General features: G+C 50.1%; 11 protein-coding genes across 11 annotated transcripts; 8 read left to right on the top strand and 3 right to left on the bottom strand.

Moving 5' to 3' along the window:
- Positions 1–264: 264 nt before the first annotated feature.
- On the bottom strand, positions 265–1,341 carry N7515_008170 (HNH endonuclease signature motif containing protein; the record flags this gene model as incomplete). Its single annotated transcript, XM_056668914.1, has 1 exon — positions 265–1,341. One exon carries the CDS (start codon positions 1,339–1,341, stop codon positions 265–267), a length of 1,077 nt encoding a protein of 358 aa, XP_056518744.1.
- Positions 1,342–1,727: 386 nt separating this feature from the next.
- N7515_008169 (HNH endonuclease signature motif containing protein) lies at positions 1,728–2,806 on the top strand (the record flags this gene model as incomplete). The annotated part of the gene is made up of 2 exons (XM_056668913.1): positions 1,728–1,938; positions 1,992–2,806. The coding sequence occupies 2 exons, from the start codon at positions 1,728–1,730 to the stop codon at positions 2,804–2,806; spliced, it is 1,026 nt and encodes a 341-aa protein (XP_056518743.1).
- Positions 2,807–3,188: 382 nt separating this feature from the next.
- Positions 3,189–4,094, bottom strand: N7515_008168 (uncharacterized protein; the record flags this gene model as incomplete). The annotated part of the gene is made up of 1 exon (XM_056668912.1): positions 3,189–4,094. The coding sequence occupies one exon, from the start codon at positions 4,092–4,094 to the stop codon at positions 3,189–3,191; it is 906 nt and encodes a 301-aa protein (XP_056518742.1).
- An 872-nt stretch (positions 4,095–4,966) lies between these two features.
- Positions 4,967–5,242, top strand: N7515_008167 (uncharacterized protein; the record flags this gene model as incomplete). The annotated part of the gene is made up of 1 exon (XM_056668911.1): positions 4,967–5,242. The coding sequence occupies one exon, from the start codon at positions 4,967–4,969 to the stop codon at positions 5,240–5,242; it is 276 nt and encodes a 91-aa protein (XP_056518741.1).
- Positions 5,243–5,837: 595 nt separating this feature from the next.
- On the bottom strand, positions 5,838–6,304 carry N7515_008166 (uncharacterized protein; the record flags this gene model as incomplete). The annotated part of the gene is made up of 2 exons (XM_056668910.1): positions 5,838–6,133; positions 6,193–6,304. The coding sequence occupies 2 exons, from the start codon at positions 6,302–6,304 to the stop codon at positions 5,838–5,840; spliced, it is 408 nt and encodes a 135-aa protein (XP_056518740.1).
- A 402-nt stretch (positions 6,305–6,706) lies between these two features.
- N7515_008165 (Zn(II)2Cys6 transcription factor) lies at positions 6,707–8,905 on the top strand (the record flags this gene model as incomplete). Its single annotated transcript, XM_056668909.1, has 1 exon — positions 6,707–8,905. The coding sequence occupies one exon, from the start codon at positions 6,707–6,709 to the stop codon at positions 8,903–8,905; it is 2,199 nt and encodes a 732-aa protein (XP_056518739.1).
- A 380-nt stretch (positions 8,906–9,285) lies between these two features.
- N7515_008164 (ThiJ/PfpI) lies at positions 9,286–10,077 on the top strand (the record flags this gene model as incomplete). The annotated part of the gene is made up of 2 exons (XM_056668908.1): positions 9,286–9,874; positions 9,934–10,077. 2 exons carry the CDS (start codon positions 9,286–9,288, stop codon positions 10,056–10,058), a joined length of 714 nt encoding a protein of 237 aa, XP_056518738.1. The 3' UTR covers positions 10,059–10,077.
- Positions 10,078–10,973: 896 nt separating this feature from the next.
- Positions 10,974–12,201, top strand: N7515_008163 (uncharacterized protein; the record flags this gene model as incomplete). Its single annotated transcript, XM_056668907.1, has 4 exons — positions 10,974–11,458; positions 11,524–11,779; positions 11,839–12,049; positions 12,101–12,201. 4 exons carry the CDS (start codon positions 10,974–10,976, stop codon positions 12,199–12,201), a joined length of 1,053 nt encoding a protein of 350 aa, XP_056518737.1.
- A 1,655-nt stretch (positions 12,202–13,856) lies between these two features.
- On the top strand, positions 13,857–15,353 carry N7515_008162 (FAD-binding oxidoreductase; the record flags this gene model as incomplete). Its single annotated transcript, XM_056668906.1, has 1 exon — positions 13,857–15,353. One exon carries the CDS (start codon positions 13,857–13,859, stop codon positions 15,351–15,353), a length of 1,497 nt encoding a protein of 498 aa, XP_056518736.1.
- A 359-nt stretch (positions 15,354–15,712) lies between these two features.
- On the top strand, positions 15,713–16,843 carry N7515_008161 (uncharacterized protein; the record flags this gene model as incomplete). Its single annotated transcript, XM_056668905.1, has 3 exons — positions 15,713–15,759; positions 15,895–16,324; positions 16,445–16,843. The coding sequence occupies 3 exons, from the start codon at positions 15,713–15,715 to the stop codon at positions 16,841–16,843; spliced, it is 876 nt and encodes a 291-aa protein (XP_056518735.1).
- Positions 16,844–19,364: 2,521 nt separating this feature from the next.
- On the top strand, positions 19,365–19,737 carry N7515_008160 (uncharacterized protein; the record flags this gene model as incomplete). The annotated part of the gene is made up of 2 exons (XM_056668904.1): positions 19,365–19,378; positions 19,437–19,737. The coding sequence occupies 2 exons, from the start codon at positions 19,365–19,367 to the stop codon at positions 19,735–19,737; spliced, it is 315 nt and encodes a 104-aa protein (XP_056518734.1).
- Between the last annotated feature and the right edge of the window lie 201 nt (positions 19,738–19,938).

Raw genomic sequence — 19,938 nt, 5'->3', positions numbered from 1 at the left:
CATGGGGTTCCAAGGTTAAATGAGGCCAGGCGAGCAAAAGCAACGCAAATTAGACCCCGGGGGTAGTGGGGGGGGGGGGGAGAGCGGGGACTGACTAGCAGTGTTGGAAACAAGCAACTGGCGAATTTCGGCAACAAAAATTTACTACGTTCGAATCAGATCTTCGAGTATATACGGATACTGTGTTAGAAGGGAGCTTTGTTCAAGGCTGACTGTTGTGCTGCTGTTAATGGGAATGCTAAGTGCACGAGGTCCAGTGCTGGTTCACAAGTGGTTTCTTGGAAGATAGCTAAAGACGTGTTTGTTTCTCGTAGCTAGACTGTTTTTCTCGCTCGGCGGCCTATCCACATGTGTAACATTCCTTTGAGTGCCCTGGGGATTTGTTTCGGAATATGGGAACGCTGCGCAGGTCGGCTGGTCATTGGTGGCGCGGGAACCGAGGACACCTAGTGTTGTCGCCGCCAACATAGAAGAAATATCGGTGCTACCATCCCTTGTTAGCATGGAGTGCTCTCCTAGATCACGAAGTGCCTTTTCAATAGACTCCGCTGCACCAGAAGCGTGGAAGATTCGCGCAATAATTGCGTGAACCTTGAGGAGCTCGGGACTTGGCAGGTCGTATCTTTCGTCATACGAATTGAACTCAACCGTTGCAGGCAGGAATCTTGCTAGCCAACCTAGATTTGGGGCGTAGTTTTGGAGACGGTATGTGTGCGGCTTGGAGGTTTCTTCAAACGAGAAATCGAAACACCCAAATGGTCGGTGCAGAAAACCCGACATGGTTATGGCGTTTTTGGTATCGTTGATGTTCTCGCGGGTGAAATTGAGCGACTGAATAGCAGGGAAATGCCGGATGAGATTTGCCCATATAATGTCCTTGACATGGCCCTTGTACTCCGATTTCCACGACGCCAGGGAAAATGGGATTATATGGACGCATTCGGTGTCTGCCCAGTAAGACATGTCGTGAGCACCAGGAGAATTCCTATCTACGTCCCCAGTCACAACACATCTCTGGTCATCACGGGCAAGACACTCTCTTTTGAGTCGGGATTCTCTTGCCATCGGCTCCGTTGACTCGGAATCGATGTTTTCGATGGACTCCTCCATTCCGAGGCGTGGGGAAATCGTGGGTGTCGAGCGCAGCCATCGCAATGGTGCCACCAGGCCGTTGATCAATGACTGAGCATAATCATGCAGTTGCTCGTTGGTCTGAAGTGACTGGAAATCATGAAGGAAATTGACCCTCCCATCTGCCGGATGGTGGGCGTGGAATGCTCGTAATATCTGCACAGTCTTATCGTCGCGGCCGATAGGCTGGTATGTATCGAGTTTCTCCATTGCAGCGAATCTTTTGTTAGCTGATATTGAAATTGTGAGAGAGAAAGATAAGCTTGAAGTCTGAGAGAGCTTGGCGAGATAGCTTGTGGACTAGAGCTTGTGGAGAGAGCTGGAAGAAAGAGGCTACCACACTCCACAGCCTATGTAGAAAGAGAGAATATACCCATTTGGGTTTAGCTCCCGCGCCAGAAGTGCCAGAAGTGGAGTCGGGTGGAGTGCGGTGGGCCGGTGGCGGCCTGGCCGCCTGGCACTTCTGGCGCGGAAGCTAAACCCAAATAGGCATATTCTCTCTTTCTACATGAGCTCCGATCGCCTCTTCTTCAAGCTGTCTCGTCAAGGCCATCTTTCTCTCTGACAATATCTGCTATCAAGGAATTCGCTACAACATGCAGAAAGTTTATGCATATCAACCCATCGGCTTCGGTGATAAGACAGTTGCGATATTAGGAGCATTCTACACCCACCTTCCGCCAGATGGGAGGGTGAATTTCCTCCATGATCTCCAGTCACTCGAAACGGATCAACAACTGCATGACCATGCGCAGTTGTTGATTAACGGCCTGGCGGCACCAATGCGATGGCTGCACTCGACTCCTAGTATCTCCCCGCTTCTCGGAATGGAAGAGTCCATTGACAATTCGTTTCCGAAGAAACTGGGCCGATGGCAAGGGAAGCCCGGCTCAAGCAAGAGTGCCTTGCCCATGATGGCTACAAATGTGTTGTGACTGGACTCTTCGATGAAGAATCTCTTGATGCCAGCAGCACCAGCCCCACAACATACACTGGATGCATCCACATCATCCCGTCTTCCCTTGCATCGTGGAAATCGGAATCTGAAGGTTATGCCAAGGATATTATATGGACAAACCTTATCCGGCATTTCCCTGCCATTCAGTCCCTCAATTTCACCCGCGAGAATATCAACGATACTAAAAACGCGATGACCATGTCGAATTTCCTGCACCGGCACTTTGGGCGTTTCGGTTTCTCGTTTGAAGCGACCTCAAAGCCCCACAGATACCGCATTCAGAACTACCGCTCACGACTACGTCTACCGCAAGAACTCCTCCCTCGAACTGTTGTATTTAATTCGTATGACGAAAGATACGATCTTCCAAATCCCGAGCTTCTCAAGGTTCATGCAACTGTTGCGCATATCTTTCATGCATCTGGCGCAGCGCATCATATTGAAAAGGCGCTTCGTGATCTAGGAGGACACTCCATGCTAGCAAGGGATGGTAGCACCGATATTTCTTCTATGTTAGCCGCAACAACACTAGGGGTCCTCGGTTCCCGTGTCATCAACGACCAGCAGACTCTCGCAGCGTTTCCAGATTCCAAAACAAGCCCCCAGAGAGTTCAAAAACACGCTACAAATGTGGATAGACCGCTGAGCGAAGAACAGGCTACCTACGAGTACGAGGGTCAGATTCCGTTCTCCACGATGCAAGGGAAAACGGGATAATGTGGGCGCATTCAATCCATGTCGTTCGGCTGGTGCTGCTGGAATCAAGAGAAACCACGAGGTTCATATTAGCCGTGTTATTCAACCTAACCCTAGTTGAATAGGTGCAATTTGCAGTTACATTTTGTCCTTAGCAGTGCCAGATCTCAACAAACCAAATGAATTGAAAGATGATAAGAGCTATGGCTCTGAACGCTTCAATCTACGTTGCAGCCTGCCCAATCATGGTTTGTGTCAGCATAATTCGTTTCTCGGGAAAGGATGCAACAGTTTTATGGCGTGGATAGGGTGAAAACCACTCAAAAGGCTAAGCATTCCGTCCATGAGATACGAGCACCATGTGACACAAACGATATGTACCGATATATTGACTCTGAGACCATCAATACCACCAACACTCCCATTCCTTCGAAAAGTCCTCGAATCCACGTACCCCAAGTGACTCCTGAACTTCCCACCGCCACCAGTGCTCTTCTTCCACAGAACTTGGAAGATCCAATCCACTGCTTATTCGAAACTTTGTTCGAATCCATCCTCTAGGAAAGTATCCAGCAGTCTCCCAGTCGATGATACCAACAGATCCAGTGTCGGGGATATCTTCCACAATAATATTACCAGGGCCCAGGTCGGCATGATAAAAAACAAATTCGGAGCAGTCCATACCCATCGACTGACATGCTTGTAGAAGATTCTCAGCACGATAGTTGTAGTCAGCCCCGTACTTGATGAGATACTGCTCAGGTACGTTTTTTCCATCCACGCCCCCAATCGTATCGCCTTTCCAGCACGCAAGAGTTTCGCAGATTTCCACCACGGCGTTCACGTAGTGACGTTTCCATTTCTCATCTAGAGTTGGCCACGCATTTGCGAGGGTTCGGCCTGGCACTCTGCTGAGGAAAAGGTATGAACGACCGTCATGTTCCGCTTGGTGCAGAATATTGGGTGTATCAAAGCCAGGTTGTTGTTTCTGAACAAACCCTAGTGTAGTAGCTTCCCGAGTTGTATCATCGACTCGTACTTTGACCTTACAGAAAGCACTGTTTCCTAAGGACCAGACAGCTGAGCGGTTCCCAGCGTCGTACACTAGAACAATGCTTGGATGATCTGGAGGCAGCGGCACGAAGGGGGGCGCAGGATCGGGCGCATCGGTGAGGGTGTAACTTAGGTCGTCATCCCGATCGTACCACGTTGCAGTATCAGAATGTCCGCTGGAACGATGGAGAATAAGGGTACCAATGAGCCATGTATTTTTATCAACCTGCTTGATTGACTCCCTGACAGGGTCCATTGGTTGAGGCTGCTTCCAATAAACAGCCGAGTCCTTGTCGTACAATGCGTAACTATGATTAAAGCTTCGTGTACCCCTTGGTGAATCTGATATCGAGATGTAAAAAGGGGCGCCGTGTGAGTTGGGTTGTGACAAGCTGCTGGAACCTACCCACAGCTAAATACATGTCCAGAGCGCGAACCTGCAGGGAGCACGGGGGGTAGGACGGTAGGTTAGGTTAAGTAGCAACCAAACATCTTCGCGAGCGCCGCCAAGCGGCCCAAGCCGCACTGGGGCAGCTTGAGGAACCAGACACATCAACCTCGTGTTTCTTTAAAACCTTGTCGACTTGTTATTACTTCAGGTTGATAATCAGATCACGCTTTCCACAGGCTAATCTCCGCACTACACTCCGCACGCTATGGATCCGCTCTAGAGGTGGAGAGATGAAGAATCAATTTAAGAACAGCTATAGTCGGCTAAGAATACAGGACGTAGCGCGAGGGAGCAGGGTGGGAATGGGGGACTTGTAGTCGCAATGTCATTTCATTTGGGCAACCCATTCTGGCCTTGATGTTGTATTGTACACAGGCCCTTGCCCCTGTGCTAGAGCCGCAACAGCAAGGAAGCATTGTCTGGTTGATAGAACTGGTGTAGCCAGGGGAACGCCCAGGTCCGTCGTGACATAGGAAGTATCTGCTCGAATGACTGGGGAGTGGGGAGTAATCGATGAGCCACCTACCTTCGATGAATTCCTGTCGAAGGAATCCCGTTTCACAATAGGTACTATTACTAACAAACCCATACTTGCAGTTGAGATCCTTCATTTAATTGATCGGCCGGGCAAGCAAATAGCGAAGGATGGTTTCCTCCTCATACGCCTCGCTCATCCCATGTTCGTACGCATAAGGAACCCTTGGCTCCCCAACAACCATCAGGCCAAACGCGAGAAAAAGCCGAATCTCAGCAAGATTGCGCGTCAATGTCGAGTCTCTCGCCGGACCCTCTACAATCGCATGAAGAAGGGTGTGCGCCCTCGACCTACCAGAGCTACAATTGACGAATCTGTGCCTGAGACCGACCAATCCGTCGAAACTCGTATGATCAAGGCCTGCGAGCGGCTAAACGCGAGACAAATCCTAACCTCAGCAAAATTCACTTCGCATTGAGCCGCTTCGCAGGCCTCGATCATACGAGACTCGACAGACTGGTCGGTCTCAGGGACAAATTCGTCGATTGTAGCCCTGGTAGGTCGACGGTGCACACCCTTCTTCACGCGATTGGAGAGAATCCGGCGAGAGACGCAATATTCCGCGCAACCGAGCATCCTTTCATGGCCGTACCTAGCGCTCCGTATGCCTCTCCAATCATCTGCCTTTTACAGATGTGCATATAGTCGTAAGTCGCTCGCTCGCTGGATGATGTCATGCCTTTTGTGATTTCTGGGTCCAAGCCACAGTGTAGCCATGCCTGGACTTGCATGCTCAGATTGATCCATTTGTCTGCATTGATTGAGTCATGATCTGGCTTGTCAAGCTCGTGCTCTACAGCAGAGAGAGAAGAGGGCATCGTCGACCCAACAAAGCGCCTCCTCTATTGCCAGCGCACAAGGGCAAAGCAGAAGAAGTCCACTAGACCTTTCAAGCATTCGTTGTTACGGTTGTGATAAATACGGACACTATTCCAATAATTGCCCGAAAATGGATGCGCCAGATTGTTCAGGCAGAGAATGTCGACTGTAGCGAATGCAGCGCTGCCTGCTGCTTAGCCGCCCACGATTCTCCGGAGAGTCGATGCAGATTGTCGCCTTGAAGGATTTTTGTGACCGTGGCTAGAGGCCACCAGGATGCTATCAGGCGTGTTGGCATAAGTGTTTCCAAGACACTTGAAATCCGCAAATTCTTCATCGAGTGACTGGGCCTTGAGAACTGTCCCAACGATATATCCCATCGAACGATTGAAGACACCCTGAAGACCTGTCTCATCGCCAATGAGGTGTGAGTCGGCCTCAGGTCGCCTGGTCCGTGGATGTACTTTATGACTTTGCTGTTCGGGGCCATCTCTGGCCTTAGATATGTCTCGATAAAACGGAGAAAATCGGATCAACGATGGAGCTCACGCGCATTCTCGATATCGTGGAAGGCATTGGATTTGGTGTTGTTTGGGCCGAGGGGGAACGGGGAAAGGGCTTGAGAAGCCATCTCCCTCATGCGGGCTTGCTTTACCGGCATGTGGTCTGAGTATGTGGACAGAATGGAGAGTCAGTCTGTGACGCAGCCAATTCTGAAAAGATGAACAGAGTCATACTCGACAAGATATGGAAGCTGTGGAAGAAAGGAAAAGAAAGAAGGGAAAGAGGGGAGATGAGAGAACAGAAAAAACACGACCTCTCGACCACGTGACTGTCAGAACAACAACACGTCACCAACTTCCACCCAACCATCCACGCGGCGAACCAAACTTGGTTAACAAGTGTGTCATGTGATCTCATATTACCAGCCAATCATGTTTGGTCTGAGCATGCTGAGGTAACGTTATGTCGGCTTCAATTTCATGACGACAAAATAGTAATCACTGCCTGTCGTCAACAGCTTGGTATTGTTTCAGTCGCCCAGCTTATCCAGTGGTTACCCATGACTACCCGACCGAGCGGTTCGACGACTGGGCCTCCGGGACGTCAAGTGGCATCCCGGCGCCATAAGCGGGTGCAGGTGGCTAGGGCATGCGATGAATGCCGACTCCGACGCAGGAAGTGCGACAACAGAATCCCTTGTTCAAACTGTACAACAGCAGACCGAATATGCAGCAACAGTGGAGCGCCCAAAGCATCTACGCTCACGCAAGCCTCTGAGGAGATTGAGCGGCTGAAGCAGAAAGTCCAGCAGCTAGAAGCGAAACTGGAGCAGCGGTCCCATGAGACCAATGATCTTCCCACACCAACAGGGTCTTCCCCGTCGCCACCTCTTGCCTTTTCACCGAGGAACTCTGAAATTTGTGACTCGGGAAATTTGAAAAAATACTGGGGCGGCATACAGCTTCGCCCTGCGCGATCATCCAACGATACATGGCTTGGCCCGTCATCACTACATTCTTTCATCCAGCGCCTCAGTGTATATCTGAGTCTCAATCTCCAACAGACACATTCTCCCAACAATCTGTTGCCCATCTCGGCCAGCGACAACAAATTGCTGGACAGACCAGAAGGCCCCGACATAGACCCAGTACGTAGGCTGGTCTCGACAGGGAAACTTTCTTCCGGTGTCTATTTAAGCCCGATACAAGAGGAGTATTTTATCAACTTTTTCTGGCACACATATCACACCTCATTGTTCCCAATATTGGATGAAACCCAGTTCAAGAAGCATTACCAGTCTCTATGGGTGTCTGGTGACAAAGAACGAAAACCATCCGCCCTCGTCGATGTCGTCATTGCCATGTGTATGCAACATGCTATTTCAGCTCTCCCCTCAGATGCCCAAGGATTTCTTGTAGAAGGTAATGATGCTTCAGTTGCCGGTCGATGGCACTTTTGGCGTGGGCAGACACTGCTCACATACGAGCTCGAAAGTCCCTCCCTTTCAACACTACAATGTCATGTACTCTGCGCGGTCTATCTGTGCGGCGGATCTTTCCACAATATGTTGGACAATTCAATCGGCCAAGCTGTGCGCACCGCTTACGCTTTGGGCCTCCATTTGGACCCCTCGCCGAGCATGCCTGAGCAAGACCGCGAAATGCGGAGACGCTTATGGTGGGCGGTCTATCTTATGGATAGCAAAGCCGGAATGAAGCTCGGTCGTCCTTTCGTGCTGCGTGATTCTCATGCCATGCCTTCCCTCCCAAGTGACAGCTTGGAGGCTGCAAGAATGTCGGGATCCACTTTTGCACCTATTGGCAACAATTCCACCTGGCTGAGCTATAACCTCCACCAGACTGAGCTATACATCAGAGCACGAGCTGCCTACACGAGCTTCTATGATCAAGAGCTTCACTTGCGGAATGGCCAGACGATATGGGATGATCGTCATGCCCTCGAATCTAGCGCGGACGTTCTGTTTCCACATATCCAGAAGCTGCAAGAATGGAGCAACGCTGTACCAGAATCTCTAAAGTTGAAGCGTCAAAATAACGGCATGCCTCTTTCGACGGATGGCACACGCCTGTTATTCGAGCAGTTCGCACCACTCTGGCTACAGCGGCAGCGCGTTCTCCTCGAACACTCATACCACCATCTCAGCGTCAATCTATACCGACCATTGATCTCCTTCTCTTCGAAGCCTTCGCCAGGATCTCCAGCGGAGGAGATCGCTATGCGCTGTGCTTCCCATGCTATCATGCTATCGAAGATTACGCAACAGGTTCTTGCAGAAACTTCCATTCTCGACGGGTGGCATGAGGCCTTCCACTGCCAATGGAATGCAGCTATGACATTGATTGGCTTTGTCATGGTGTACCCAGATGCACTATTAGCCACCGAAGCTAGGAATGCAATCGACCTTGCAGTCGATGTGTTTGACAACTTTGGTGCCAAGTTCTCTGTTGCGGCTAATGCGGCCAAAATTATGCGAGATCTATGTGCCAAGGTTGACTTCCTGGCAAAGCATAATCAGTCCCAGCGTGATCCTTTGAATGGCGTCCAAACTATCTCCATGGATGATTCTATGAGTATACCGCAGGGTCTCTCATTCGAGGCTTCCTCGAGCTCATACACAAATGCCCTGGCACCAGATTTGAGTTTGTTTGACATGGCGGTTGATGTGGATTTCTGGAACAATCTGGACGCGCTCTGGCCAGAAGCTGACAATTTGTTTCAATTCCAATCGGAGATCTGAGGATCCGACCTTTTACTCGGAAACATAATGACCAATCCTGCAAGAACAAATTATAAATATGAAATTTCCTTGAAATCATCCATGGCGCGGAGTTGCGGAGTCTCAAAATTGGTGACCACCTAACTGGCATTCCACCAGTCTTGAAACAGCGACTCATGACGGATTGGCGGAGTTGCGGAGTTGCGGAGTGCTGCGGGTGTCCGAGCTGCGGAGTTGCGGAGTTCATGCAGACCGGGCGACACTATACAAATCCCCCCAAGTCGACGGATATAAATACCAGACGATCTGCCAGTTCCAGAATTAACATCATTAGCATCGCTGCATCAATCCCGACAATCGAAAACAACTCAATTTTAATACCAACTCAATTTCCTTTCAAAATGTCTCCCGCTCGCAAAGCCCTCATCGCCATTACCTCGGCCAAAGCCACTCTTCACAACGAAACGACAGGCCTCTTCATCACCGAAGCCCTGCACCCCTACAACGTCCTGGTAGCTGCCGGCTTTGAAGTCGACCTCGCCTCCGAAACAGGCACCTACACCGCCGACTGCCTATCCCAAAAACCCGACTTCCTCAACGGCGACGACTTGAAAACCTGGAACGACGTCAACAGCGACTTCCGCAAGAAGCTGGATAATATGCCCAAAGCGGCCGACCTGGACCCATCGCAGTATGGCCTTTTCTATGCCTCCGCCGGCCACGCCGCTCTGATCGATTACCCGACTGCGACTTCGCTGCAGAAGGTCGCTGAGCAGGTCTGGGCCAGTGGTGGAGTTGTTGCTTCTGTTTGTCACGGTCCAGCTATCTTTGCCAATATCCTTGATCGTGAGACAGGGAAGCCTGTTATTCAAGGTCGTCGTATTACTGGGTTTACTACCGAGGCTGAGAATACTATGGGTATCATTGGTGATTTGAAGAGTTGGAATGTTGAGCTTTGTGAGGAGCTTGCTGCTCGTCTTGGTGCCAAGTGTGAGTTTCAGCTTTGCATTGGAGAATTTTTGGGGGTTTACTGACTTTTTCATTGCTAGATGAGCGCTCTGTTGGTATTTGGGATGACTTCCATGTCGTTGATGGTCGTCTTGTAACTGGCCAGAACCCTGCTAGTGCGACTTCTACTGCTAAGGCTGCTGTGGAGGTCTTTGAGAAGCTTTAGGCAAGTGATTAATATGTTTGAGAATTTCATGGAAATGTTGTTCACGCGGACGTAGTGTGCATTTAGCTCAGCTTTGGTGGAGAGGAGAAATTGAGTGTCACTAGGAGTAATCGTCATATTGCATTTTATCGTGATTTAAGCGTCATGAATTGTCGATATGAATGGATTATATTGCTTGATAAAACTCATAATGCTGTCCAAGTGGAAACACTTCTCTCACCCCGTGTATGAACCTGGTGCTTGGGTTTCTGTAGCAATTGAAAACAAAAACAACAAAACAACAGAAATTAGAGACAAAAGACTCGTTTCTTCAAATCACGATTATGTTTGGTGAGCAAGAGCGTGATCCGTCCTGATTAGAGTCAACTGCCACGGATTTTCTAGTATCTATGTCCACGTTGTCCAACATCAAGCATCGAACATAGCTGAAAACAGGAAACGCTTAGGTTGACGGTTATCGCGAATTCGATTGCCACCGAATGCAGGTTATTGGTCACAATGCCCAGGCAGCCCAGGTCTCCCGCGAACGCTACGAGGCCATGCACAGCTGAGAGTATTATACACTCACGGTGAGAGCATTGCGACAGCGACTAGAAACGAAGAAAGGTATATATAGAGGTTATTAATGCCTAGTTTATTCACCAGATGATCATCCCGGGCTCTTTGCTGTTATAGATCCTGGATATTTCCAACCCGGAGAGCATTATTTTTCACTGGAAGATGTTGATTTTATGTAGGCCTCAGGCAGCCACACTGTTAACAATATCTGGGGAGTGGAACGAGCCATATGGAGAGTCGGAGACGGCGTATATTACACTTCACCTGGTCATTGTTCACCCAAAAGATTCTCAACCATACCATCTCTTGATTCTTCAACCAACTCTCATTTTGCTTTACAGCTCCCATTTAATCGTTATGTCTACCAGTTCCCCTACGTTGGGTTTTGGTGCCGGGGAACGGGCTGCGGCCAACCTCCAAGCCCGTAGCCAAGTCATCGCCAATATCGAAAACATTTATAGGAACGTCGAACTTTACCATTCCGCGAATATACACCCTACCTCCTACGTATTTCTTGGCATCGATTGTCAACCTCTTGAGCTAGATGAGGATGGAAAACACCTTGAGACCCCAGCTTCCGATCCCTCCAGTCCGATTTTCTTTGAACCACAGGGTGCTGCATGGGTTCCCGATGTTTGTGAAACCGACCCTAAAGTCACGGCAGACCTGAGGGAAATCACTGATGGATGGGAGAACGCCAAAAATGATCCTTTAGTTCGGAGCCTTCATTCCCAGGTCTGGTTTGTCTTTTTGGGCCTGGAGCGGATGTTCTTCCAGTTCCGCCGAGAGTTCGACCAGGGACATGGTGAATCCCCCCCAAATCTTAGGGATTGTCAAAATGGGTGAAGAGGTAAGATATTAAGCCGCATTGCGACACGAAATTGGTGTATTGATGTGCATTACGCAGTAGCACTATTGTGCCATCGGTTATCGCCGATAGATTCTACCCATCTATTTGGGGATCGATGCTATGCTCGCCGGCCGCTGCCTTTGTGCCGAAGGAGTTGCTATATCCTGAAGGAAGACCCCCACACACTCTAATCCTCACCTTGATTGAACAAGAACCTAGCGAAACGCTGACCCGGGCAGAGGTGATGATCCTTGCCGCAACTATGATCACACGACTAGAAGGCGAGGATTGCTTAGAGTACAACACTATTCCAGTGAGTACAGATCTAAGATACCCTTATATGAAAGCTGATATATATTAATTATAATATAGGTTATGGCTATCACGATCTTCGGGCAAATGAAGGCCCGAGTAATCGAAGCCCATTGCACCGCGCAAGTTCTAGTCATCAAGAAGACCGACCTTCTTGACTTTTCGACTAACAAAGTCGCAAACAAGAATATGGACATTCTGCTTGGATTTATGTGTGCCGACCTCGTTGAAAATGCTAGAGAGCCCACAGTTCCCACGGAGACCCTAAAAGGTTTGTAATACCGATACAGTTGACCTGGGAAACATGCTGACCATGAATCAGAGCTCACGAAAAGCCGACAAAGTGAAGACGGCGAGGGGCGGAACCTTGCGGACGATGATCCAGAAGATGAAAATGAGCCCTCGAGTCGACCCAGAGGCTGAGGAAGGGCATTCACAGAGAGTGGGCCAATAACCAAGGACCATGTTCGGCCTTTGCTGTCCAACGGTGGGTAACTTTATCTCAAGTGCAATTCGTCTCCCGTCAGTAATTCGGTTCAAGGCAGGGTGTCACCAGGTATTGTTTGTTAACCTTCATCCTAAACTATCAGCATCCGATGCAAACAAGGCCGTCAAGGGAATCAAACATCTACTCTTTCAAAGAGTCCCAAAGGCTCGACGATCTCAAACTGCCAAATTTGTGTGAAGCAGTGTCAGCAATCCTCGGGCTATCAATGGACGATTTCAAAAGCTTGACATTTGCGTACATGCCACGACTTGTGGCTCTTGTGCCGGATAATTCCAATTTCCATGGAAGCACATATACCCATGCACCCAATTTCCCGTTAAAGCCGGGTAGGTTCTGGACTGATAGCTGGCACTCTCCATAGACGTGATGATGCCATCCCATTTGCACAGCACAGTCCCCAAGCAGGACTTTTCCGGAAATATAAAAAGATATTATGCCTAGCCAATGTACGGTCGTCCAACCTGGGTTTCCCCCGGAAAGTACACTTGGATTATGGGCTTGATTGATGATTCCTCGTGGTCCAATCGACGCTGTCTTCGTAATTCGCTGCCTTGAAAACTTGTTAGTATATCAACAATAATTGAGGAGGGACGATGTTTCTCACAGAATAGAGCTTTTCAATACGCGCAATCATTTCTCTACCATGGCCTTGTACCAAGAGCGTCGCTGGTCTTCAATTTGGGGTTATCAATAAAGATTTAGCTGCGATCGGGTCTTCATTGCAGGCTTGGCCGCTTGGGTGTAAAGATCCTTTTCGGAGACTTCTCAGAGCCTCAGACTGGGTTCTGCACCGAATCTATCAAATCGGCTCTTGGGCCTTCGGGATACCTGGTTGTTAATACGGCAGAAAATAAATTGTCTAGCGCAAGATAGGTATTGTGTCATATGTGTTAACCAGGGAGGAAATTCCTTTTGGTATAGACACTGACCTCAAGCGACATTATGGGCAGAAAAGCAGTGTGTGAGAGCATGTCTGATTATTGAAGTTCTGCAGGGCTACGTGGAGGGGTTCTGTGATGCCTAACGCCCGGAGGAACGGTGTGTGTACCCCTGGTCGCAAGGGGGCCAGGGGGCCAGGGCCCGGGCAGGACCCAGGGGTAAATGACGTTCGTTTTAGCTTTGTGTTTGTCATGTTTGCCGTGCGCTTTTGTACTACTCCGTACGATGAAGCTCGAAGATCTGATTTGCTGCCATATCTATACCAATCTGTCGGTCTACTCGGATCCCACTCTGCTAGGGCATTCTGTCGTGATGGTCAGACTGAGTTCAGTGATCTAGTATTCCGTTTGCTTACCGTGGCATCCCGTAACCCGGGTAACGGTGGGGCAATTCCCCCTATTGGGTGACCCCAAGTCGATCTCGCTTTGACCGACTCCCCTACGAATTCCCCAATCATTCGACACGCAGCGCATAGACCAGGGACAACCAGCTCTGACCAATCAGTATGTCGCAGCTCAAAAAGCAAAAACTTCTCGGGCTGCCTTACCCCTAAAGGGGTCGTCTTCCAAATGGAGTCCCTTCTTTTCTTCGTATCTCTTACGAAGCACGTCTTTGGCCCGGCCCTTTCACCATGGGAAACACCACCAGCATTGCCGCTGGACGTGACTGTCTGATATCCGCCGTTGGGGGTAATGCGGCTTATGTCGCGTTTCAGGATCAGCTTCTTTACCAAGCTACAGCGGTCGAGCCATATAACTTGAATATCCCGGTCACCCCGGCGGCAGTCACGTACCCTCAATCAGCGGACGAGATAGCTTCTGTGCTCAAATGTGCCACTGAGTTCGACTACAAGGTGCAGGCTCGCAGTGGAGGTCACAGTTTTGGCAATTATGGTATGGCTCTGATGATACTGGTGGAGCTACCTGGCATGCAATCCACTGACTCAGTACCTTCTTTAGGCATTGGAGGACAAAGCGGTGCCATCGTGATCGATATGAAGCACTTCTCGCAATTCTCCATGGACGAATCGACCCACGTCGCTACCATCGGTCCCGGAACCTCCCTCGGCGACCTCGACATCGAGCTATATAATTCAGGCAACAGAGCAATGTCACACGGTATTTGTCCGACTATTCGGACAGGTGGCCACCTGACGATAGGCGGATTGGGTCCGACAGCGCGTCAGTGGGGTCTGGCGCTTGACCATGTCGAGGAAGTCGAGGTGGTGTTGGCCAACTCGAGTATTGTGCGGGCATCGGATACTCAGAACCAGGATATTTTCTTCGCTATCAAAGGTGCTGCTGCTAGCTTCGGGATCGTCACGGAGTTCAAAGTGCGCACGGAGGAGGCACCCGGGCTCGCTGTTCAGTATTCGTTCACGTTCAACCTGGGAACTCCTCATGAGAAGGCGAAGCTCGTCAAAGATTGGCAGGCGTTCATAGCCCAGGAGAACCTCACCTGGCAGTTTTACTCCAATTTGATCATCTTCGACGGCCAGATTATCCTTGAGGGTATCTTCTTCGGCTCCAAAGAGCAGTACGACGCGCTCGAGCTTGAGAAGAAATTCCCCACAAGCGAGCCCGGTACCGTGCTAGTCCTGACGGACTGGCTGGGTATGATTGGTCATGGCCTAGAAGATACCATTCTGAGACTGGTCGGAGACTCGCCGACCTGGTTCTATGCCAAATCCCTCGGATTCACCCCGGACACGCTTGTTCCTGATTCTGCTATCGAGGAATTCTTTGATTACATCCACAAGACCAACGCCGGCACCTTGGCCTGGTTTGTCACGCTCAGTCTGGAGGGTGGAGCCATCAACGCCGTGCCTGAGGATGCCACGGCCTATGGTCACCGCGATGTGCTTTTCTGGGTCCAAGTCTTCGTAGCCAACCCGCTTGGACCGATCTCCCGGACCACATACAAATTCACCGATGGTCTTTATGATATTCTAGCTCAGGCTGTGCCAGAGAGCGCGGCACGCGCATATCTCGGTTGCCCAGATCCTAGGATGCCCGATGCCCAGCATGCATACTGGCGTAGCAATCTTCCAAGATTGGAAGAGCTGAAGGAGGAATTAGATCCCAAGGACATATTCCATAATCCGCAAGGTGTTCAGGTTGCCTCCTGATATGCCACTGGTTGGAATTTGTATATATAATGTTTAATAGTAATGGAGGAAGACCGCGTGTACATGGGACTTTCCGAAAGGAGCTTTCAGGATGCAAGTAGTACTCACCACGTATGTACAAAGACCGAAGATCAGCGGAATTTCGACAGTGGAGCGGTGAAGATAAGATATCCCAAGGTCATTGTAACCTAACAGGAACCCCTCGTTCACGTTTCACGACGAATAATAACCACACAGGCAGGAATTGTGACGTGATTGCCACTGGAACCCGCTCAGCCCATCAAACTCCCGCTGTCTCTAACGTTACCAATCATCCGCACTACACCTCCGGGCAAAATTCACCAATTTTCTCCCAAGACATGCCCGTCTCGTCACCATCGCATGTCATCCCGCCCCTCAAATTTGGGTCCCTTTATAATCATGGGCTATATTGACCACGAGAGAAGCATATCTGATCTTCTCGAGACGCCGGGGCGCCAACCAGAACAACGTCCAGAGCTCAACCGGATATCAGCACCACAAAACTAAAATCTGCCTATAGAGAACTAGCCAATATTGTCTTTTCTCTCTCTACACTATCTTTGAACTGGACTGGGTCTCTGAAACAAACCGGCAAATCGGCCTGGGAAGTGGCGTATCGGCCATTATCCATGTCTATGAATGAAATTGTGCGTCTAGGCACGCTACCTCGATCGAAAATCCCCACCGTGACGTACGACAGAGCGTCGTTGTACTTTGAAGCCCTAGCAGAGCTACATATTTCACACCTCGAACACCAAAGGAGCGATGCTATAGACTCGGCCGACGACTGCCGGCGTAAGTTTGTTGCTAGGTTCTTATTTCGGAAACTTGTCCGAGATCGGGCGCTTAGGGACAGATGGATGTCTCATGAGCATGGCCCATTTCCAGTTTGGTGCGACGACTTCCGACCACAGAATGTCATGGTCGATAAAGCTGAAAAGGTCGTTGGGGTAATGGATTGGGAGTTCAGGTATACCGCCCCAGTTGAATTTACTCATGCTCCACCCTGGTGGCTTCTTCTCGAAAAGCCGGAATATTGGACCAAAGGCCTTGACGACTGATGTGCACAGTATGAGAAACGGCTTCAGATCCTCCTTCAGGCAATGATGTCTTGCGAAGAGGACGCGTACCAGACTCGAAACGAACGACTCAAAGAAAGCCAGCGACTCTCTAGTCGGATGCGACATAGCTGGAAGAGCGGAGACTTTTGGATCATGTATGCTGCAAGGAACAATATCGCCTTTGACGCCATCTATTGGAACAAGATCGATCAGCGATTCTTCGGGTCCAGTACATCTGACGACAACATATGCGATGTATGGAAGAAAAGACTTCATCTCTTGGAACCTGAAGAAAAGGAAATCATGGTTAAATATGTGGATTTGAAGCTTCAGGAGAATGAGACAAGGCTTCTCTCTTGGGACCCAGATCAGTATATCCTAGATCATATGGCCAAGATGGGAGCTTGATCGCTCTTGTTCCAGGTGGTTACCTAAGTATGGTACAGTTCCCTCTAACTACTTAGACCGCTCAAAGCCACAACAGCAGATCAGAGACTGGATGGAATGCATTGTCTAGTGTTGGCATTGTAAAAAAGCCTCGACCAATAATTACCTACACTACTGTATACTGATGCGTGGTGAAGAAATCGGTCACCTTTCAAGAATGCCCGAATGTGAATGCATTTACTCTCTAATCGCGGCATGGATCTACCTTCATACCTAGTGTGTTTCGCTTTGGTGCTAGGTATATTAACAGCAATAGCATGGTAGCGGGCATCTGGAGATAATTCCGCCTGGGCGGTCACGGCGTGGTGGCTTTCTGATGTTCTGATGGATTCAACCTTGAAACCCCGCCGTGGAATGCACCCCAATCAAATATGGCCTTTCTCACGATCATGGAACTGGGCCTCGCCCGGGATGGACTCGGTTGAGATCACTCTGATCCACTTCCTGAGTTCCAGCCCCATCTGCACTCTCTTGCCTCCGCATGTCTTGAGCGGAGAATGCATTCATATTTCACTCCAGAGCGGGCACTGTCAAATGCCAATGTTGTATCTGTGAAGGACTGAAGCCAAAACGGATTCAATTTGGCTGGGCCAGATGCAATCCATCAGAAGCCTGAACAAACATGAAAGTAGGCACAGGGAGGCAGCGGTGCAAAGTGTGCAAACGAGTATTGGGTCACATGCACACGTGACCCTAATCCGGCACGGGCCGGCGCCGCACGGCAGTTACCCTATCCCTTTGACCAAACCTGGGCTGTTACGCTGTATGGATAGAAAAACTCGAGTACTATGATCTCTTGTTAGTAGTCGGAGCCGCAGCAACATTTTTCCGGAGGTTATAGACATGATCAAGGGAATATAGCGAAGATAGGACGTCAGCTGGTAATTAGGTCGAGGGTATTCGGGCCTTTTGAAGCGGTATCGCGCTGTTCTATCAATCAATCCCGCCCTTTCCCCAAAATGGATGTGGGAATAGCCTCGTTTCCCATTGCTATGGAGACCCGTGATCGAAAGCTCGTGATGTCACGGGCATCACCGAAGGCCCGTGATCGTCCCATCTCCTTCGAAGCTATAAATTCTCTGTCCTGGTGCCTCTTCTCCTTTCATTCTTGACCTTTCCAACTATCGTTGTTCATCGCTTTGGCCATCCTTTCTCTCGCATCTTATCGTTTGTTTTATCTTCCTTGACATTATCCATATTGTGCTTCCCTTTACCAGAAGGTTGGAAGCACGCGTCAATCAACAAAGCTCGCGGCCTCCATCCAACATACCTGCCTTGCCATGTCCCACACTGGCCTGGCTGACAACGATCTTGTGCAGAAGCCACCAGAGATGCCGAAGAGATGCGGCACCGACAAGTGACCTGCCCGCTATGATATTGATGCAGCAGTATCTTCCATCGAAGGTGCCGTTGTACCCAAGAAGCAAAACACCACCACTCGTGCTTCAAGCTTCAGCGTGAAATGTAAGACGGAGAATTACATGGAATCCACTCTTCCCCATCTCCACGCCTCTTCACTTGGGAGTTAAGACTGGCATATCCAGACCACCCACGCCTTTTCCATGAACCGAAGAGAGCCCGACCAATGGGGTGTCCGGTTGGCCAGATCGGAACCGTCGCAGGCCCTTGCTACGTTGCCTTGGGTCGCTCTCTTTGTCTGACCTTCTGTTAGAATCATGACGATTGACCACCTGCCATTCGGACAAACCACTGGCTGGCGGAGAGATCGGCGGGGGAGGTGGTTCATCTGGTTGCTCCGTGGTGTGGCTTATCTGCATTCCCTCCGCTATTGCTTCTGCATCGGACTCATAGCCCTCTTCTGATTCAGCAAACTCCGCATTTCGCACTCGAACTATTCCCGCCCCACGTATTCAATCAGGCTGGAACTGACGATGAGGCTGTTGGTCGGACTCGGGGGATTCCGCTTGAGGTGCGGGGGGTCCCGCTCGAGGTGACCCTGGATCACTCGAGTCGAATGCGGCCTGGCGCGGCGATACATCTTCTGCTTCACCACATCGGTGCTCGCACGATCTTCCTGCTGCGCGCTGAGTCCAAGCCCTTGTGTCGCCTTTCTAGGGAGGCGAGACAACCTGTGTCAGCCCCATGAGCGAGTAACACCTTCATCACGTACGACGTCAATGTCTACCAGAGCGCCCACGGAGGCAGGCTCGTGGAGCGTGACGGTGTGCTGAAAGTGGTCCCCGACAGCGAAGTCCGACAGCGAAGTCCGACCCGACAAAGGATGCTTGTCAGAGGTGTTGATCATAACTCTTCACCATTGCTTTTGGCATTCGGGTACTGGTAGACTGTCAATATGATCTGTCTTCGACAGGACCTTCGCGCGGCTTGGTTGGATGCACTCTTCGCCCTCCGTCCGGTTTCTCTCTCCAACGACAAGACAGAAATGGAGATCGAGTTTTACTGGCAATGACTGTTGGAAAAAGAAAAGCCCAAGGCTTTGCTTTTCGAACTTGGCAGCCCAATGGCTGCTGAGCAGTAAGTAGTTTCTCTTGTCATTGGAAGTTGGTCGACACGTGATTGCTAACTGATTCAGGAACCTCCGCTGCGCAAACCACGTCGTCTTCTTGTCGCCCTTGATTGCCTCTACCCGGAACGAATACGATTCCGGGATGACCCAGGCCATTGGTCGTGCGCGTCGGCATGGACAGACAAAAACTGTCCATGTGTACCATCTGCTGGTGAAATTTACGTACGACGTGAATGTTTACCAGAGCGCCCATGGAGGCAGGCTCGTGGAGCGTGACGGTGGGCCAAAAGTGGTCCCGGAGAGCGAAGTCCAACCGGGAGAGATGAGGTACGAAGGCAAGGAGATGCCAGTAAAAACTGGCCGTTAAATGGTCTCCGACTCCGAGCTGGTGGCAGTGGTTGTTTCGTGTGTGACCCTGACCGGGCACTTATGTAGGATTTGTTGAATTGTTGATTGATGAATGTTAATGTACTATGTTACATAGCCCTCTTGCTCTTCCTGAGGTAAGACTCCTGTTGATACCACTTGACTTCTGAGGGTCTAGTTATGAGCCGCCAAGTCCTAGTAC

Source organism: Penicillium bovifimosum, assembly GCF_028826915.1.
Source record: "Penicillium bovifimosum strain IBT 22155 chromosome Unknown utg000006l_segment0_segment0, whole genome shotgun sequence".
In the NCBI taxonomy this organism is placed as follows: Eukaryota; Fungi; Ascomycota; class Eurotiomycetes; order Eurotiales; family Aspergillaceae; genus Penicillium; species Penicillium bovifimosum.
The sequence above is the reverse complement of the archived record's forward strand: the minus strand, read 5'-3'. Positions and strand labels throughout refer to the sequence as shown.